The sequence below is a fragment of the Populus euphratica genome, unplaced genomic scaffold (assembly GCF_000495115.2).
Source record: "Populus euphratica unplaced genomic scaffold, PopEup_1.0 scaffold792.1, whole genome shotgun sequence".
In the NCBI taxonomy this organism is placed as follows: domain Eukaryota; kingdom Viridiplantae; phylum Streptophyta; class Magnoliopsida; order Malpighiales; family Salicaceae; genus Populus; species Populus euphratica.
In genome coordinates this window covers 67,844-72,159 of record NW_011500664.1, presented here as the reverse complement: position 1 = coordinate 72,159, position 4,316 = coordinate 67,844, and the positions used below count along the sequence as shown (strand labels likewise).

Below are 4,316 nucleotides of genomic sequence, written 5' to 3'. Positions count from 1 at the left end.
ATTTTAATTGTGTTATATTATTATTTACTACTTCACTGAATCTTACAATTTAGTTAAAATAATTTATTTTTGATTTTTTAATTTTAATTAAAATATTTTACTTGTAATTTTACAATACAAGTTTACAATTTAAACTTATATTACATATTTTATTTCATGTTAAAAAATATTTTTAACAATCTTGACCATAATATCAGTTAAATTCAAAACTAAACCGATTTATAATAATCAATTAAGCCTCTGGCCTCTTAACCTATTGATAAAGAAAATTACAAACCTATCAATACTAGAATCCCCCGAAAAGATTTTTAAAATCTAAAATACTGACTATCAGAGTAGCTATTTTAAGTAAAATATCCTCCCGTATTCAGTATAGTCTTTAAATGGCTTTAAAGAGATAATAATTAATATGCTTTCTTTCCCAAGCTAACAATGATTAAAAGCCTATATTAGTGCTCCTTGACGAATGCCCACGTTTGCTCAACCCTTACAACAACAAAAATTAAACTCAAGTTCCAAAATGAGAACATGTCAACAGCTAATTATAATGAGCTTACAACTTTCGTTTATCCAGGAAATTGAACAAAAAAATTATATTTATACATACATAATATGAAAACATATATCCCGGAACTCAAACAGGCAGGATTCTACACAGGTAATATGACATGTAACAAGGAGAGTAATGCTACTTCAGCCACAATCTGTCAATCTTTAAGCGCTCTCAGCTGGGATCCGACCCATGATACCAAAATTGTCGGCATATTTGGGTCTCCACTCAGTCCTTCCCCTCACAATCTCAGCACCCTCCTCAAGCCGGAGCAAGTGTTGGAACTCAACTTCACCAGGGTTGCCTAAATTTCCAATGCCAGTGTCAGATACAGCAGTCAAGGACTGCAGCACGCTGTCCTTGCCACACTCCCTCCTATACTCCAAAGTAATGGCAGCAAGCTCATGACTCTCCAGGATTGGTGGAGGAGTGCTCTGCAATAACAAGCACCATATCGTCAGGTGAATGAACAAAAACGATGGCAAAGACCTTGATACTTGAGAGGAATGAATCAGTTCAATAAGACATTTGAGCTTGCCCTGCTGTCTGACATAAACTGGATTGTGATAAAAAGTTTAAAAAGCCAGAAATTCTCAACACCCTGACACCACTTACTACTCTATGCAAGCATCAAGTTCATGAGATCAAAACAAGCAAAATTTAAAGGTTAATAAGAATGTTAAATAATGCATGTTCATAACATTTTATGTGTTGAATTAAACCAAAAGGACTAAATTTTGATTCAATCCCAGCACAACTAGCCTTCCGGACAGGATCTCTTTCTCATTCTCAGTCCATCCATTTTAATGAGATGCTATGAGATTGCACGTTAAAGAAACTTATATCAATGACAAAACAAAACAAAACAAACAGTGCGGGCAAGAAAAAAGGTCAAAGAATGATTAGAACTTAAAAACTGGAATATTGAGGTTGAAGAACGAACCTCGAGGATCCAGCCTATGTACTTCACATTGTTAACATGTTGGTTGACATCTAAATCATTCCATCTAGGCTGTGAATCAAGAGAAGACAAAAACGACTGTGAGCAGATTGTTATAGGAAATAAAACCGTCAGTGAAGATAACTACATAAGTTTTGGTATATTTAATTACAGTTAGACTTTCGCAGATATAGTCCGCTGTATTGTCATCAATTTTTGGCAGTTTTCTGCTGTCCTCATTCACAACAGGATCAGAAGTCAGAAAATAAGGCTCTATTTCCCCTCGAACTTCTTCAGGAATTTTGGATAACCTCCTTGTCACTTTATTCATCATCACCCACACACTGAAAATTATCCAAACCAGATGTTTGAAATCAATTGAGCATGCAATTGTGAAAGCATTACAATAGCAAGGATCTCTTCAAAGCAGTTTTCTACCTGGAGGCTCTGGTCAAAGTTTTACCAGTTTTAGCATCACGGACAAGCCAATCGCGGCGCATACCATTCTTTCCTGATGCACTCACCCAAGTATCTACTTGAACAACATCACCCCTGCAAGACCAAATAAGTCAGCCCTCTATTAGCACAACCCAATAAGACCTAGTCCCAAGGGTCAGGCGTCAGCTAATCAATTGGTGCAAAATAAGCTTAAAAATGTTTTACAAGGCATATGGAAACAACTTGGCACTACAAAGATCCAGCGCTAACAGCAAATATCTTCTATTACATAAAACAAAAACACATGAGATCACAGATTCAAGCATTATATACACTGGATTGTGTCTCACCATGTTGGATAACGATCTACCAGAATCTGCATACGAGTTACCACCCATATCAGGTTCCTTTTGGACATCTCTGGGGTTGCACCAAATCCATCGCCAAGAATCCCAGCAGTCTTAACATGATTAAGTGCAGTTTCCTGCAACCAATGAAAAATAAAAGGAATTATTCGAGTTTGTGGAGAGTGGAAACAATATAAACAACTCCCAAAAATAACTTTGAGAAAATTCTCTCTCCAAGAATAAGAGTAAATTTAAATACATGACCATACTTGTAAATGGTTCATCAACGTCTCTATAGATGCTGTACGATCTGCACCAATTTCATATGACCTAATTGAGAAATTCTGGCGGAAGACAAGACCATCTTGGACAATTCTCCCAATACCAAAGGGGTCAATAAGCATATCAGGTCGCTTTGGTTTCCAATCAAGCATCATCCACTGCTTCTCTGCTGCCAAAAACATGGTTGTAATTGCAGCAAGAAGCATGCTCCAATCAGGTAATTGGTTGATGAACGTCCGAGGTGCCGGTGACAACACAACATCCTCATTCTTCAGAGTTTCCACTGATGCTGTCAAGCCAACTGGAGGGCCATTTATCTTTGGAGGAGCTTGGGCACTTGTGTTAACTTGCAAAGCCCCAGAGGAAGCAGATTTCGTTTTGATTCCTCCCAAACTTGCAGACACACTAGCAAACTTGGAGGCCTTGGCATCTCCAGATGGCGAAGGAACTGGGAAAAACGATGAAGCAGCTGCAGTGGCAACCATGGCGTGATTGTAGAACTGACAAATCAGATAGCGACAATTGAATTGAAATTTACAAAAGGACACGCAATCTTCCGACAACACCTTCCTGCAACATGTACATAGATTATTCCATTACAACTGATTAGAAGCAGCACATTGTAGAATTGAAAAAAAAAAAAACTTTGAAAGAACAACAGTACAAATCGTGTCACAAAAAAGTAAAATGAGAAAAATAAAATAGACAAGTCTTATTTTCATGAATAAGCAAAAGCATATTTCTTATTTCTAGAAATGGATTTCCCCGTCTTCAAATGTTCCCTTTCTCCTCAATGTTGAAAAGTTAGTGCATTTCTTTTCTTTCCCATTGGAATTAAGAAACAAAATAACCAAAAAACCAAACAGACCTCTAGAATTTTTTTCATTCCTGTGAAAACCTTAAACAAAAAGAATCAAAGTGCCAACATGCTTCATTCTAGAATGGAATTTACCAGATTCAAAAGGGAATTTAAAAAAAAAATTCTGGTTTTACACGTATTTAGATCTGACCATAAAAAAGACATTCAGATTCTAAGGGCATAACCGAAATAATAACAATTAGTTTTTTAATTCCAATACAGAAAATACATGGGAGGTGCGTGGTTGCTGAGAAAATAGAAGAAGTTTATAAAATTTTAAAATCAGATCTCTTAATTACATATCAAAAACCTCATTACCCTCTCATTTCATAAACTTTCTTAGCAACCAAACGCCAAAAAAAAAACCCCTGTTACCAGATCAAACAAGAAAATGAGAGAAGAGGAAGGAAAATCTCCCAGGCCCGCACGTACCTCGGAGAGGAGGCTGAGAGAGGAAGAGCAGCTCAACAAACACGAGGAATTTTTTAAAAGAGGAAAGGAAGAGGAAGGGCTATAGCGTCATTTAGGATCCAAAACCCCCCTGATTCTCTCTTTCCCGTAGCTTCTAGTGCTAGCAATGACTTTTGAAGTATACTTCTTACGTTTCTTTTTCTGTTCTGAGTCTTTTCAGATTTTCGTTGTTGTTTCCACAAGCCAAAAAAGAAAATAAATATATAGAACTCTATAGAGAGAGAAGATTTAGGGCCAGCGGTTTAGTAGGTGGGAGTGAATTGGAGACGTGGCGTTATGTTGTCCTCCTGGCCCCCTCCCGCCTCTCCCTCTTTGAAATTCCCATTTCCCTGTCTTTATTTCCTATTTGCCATCCTCGCCTAATTATTATTAAAATAAAAAACAAAAATTATCAAAATTGAACCAACTTGTTAAGTTTTGAAAAATTAC

The 4,316-nt window shown here is 36.8% G+C and overlaps 1 protein-coding gene across 1 annotated transcript; it reads right to left on the bottom strand.

The window, feature by feature from the left end:
- Positions 1 to 398: 398 nt before the first annotated feature.
- Positions 399 to 4,102, bottom strand: LOC105115906 (palmitoyl-acyl carrier protein thioesterase, chloroplastic-like). The gene is made up of 7 exons (XM_011012976.1): positions 3,849 to 4,102; positions 2,545 to 3,127; positions 2,279 to 2,412; positions 1,929 to 2,042; positions 1,663 to 1,834; positions 1,494 to 1,562; positions 399 to 984 (listed from the first exon to the last, which is right to left on the bottom strand). Exons 2-7 carry the CDS (start codon positions 3,040 to 3,042, stop codon positions 715 to 717), a joined length of 1,257 nt encoding a protein of 418 aa, XP_011011278.1. The 5' UTR covers positions 3,043 to 3,127; positions 3,849 to 4,102; the 3' UTR covers positions 399 to 714.
- Between the last annotated feature and the right edge of the window lie 214 nt (positions 4,103 to 4,316).

Bases quoted from the DNA above. Each gene is read 5' to 3' on its own strand.
- LOC105115906 (XM_011012976.1), bottom strand. From the start codon at position 3,042: ATGGTTGCCACTGCAGCTGCTTCATCGTTTTTCCCAGTTCCTTCGCCA. The intron at 2,413-2,544 runs GTATGGTCATGT...CATTGGTTGCAG, and splicing joins CGTTGATGAACCATTTACAA to GAAACTGCACTTAATCATGT. The intron at 2,043-2,278 runs GTGAGACACAAT...TTGGTCTTGCAG, and splicing joins GTAGATCGTTATCCAACATG to GGGTGATGTTGTTCAAGTAG.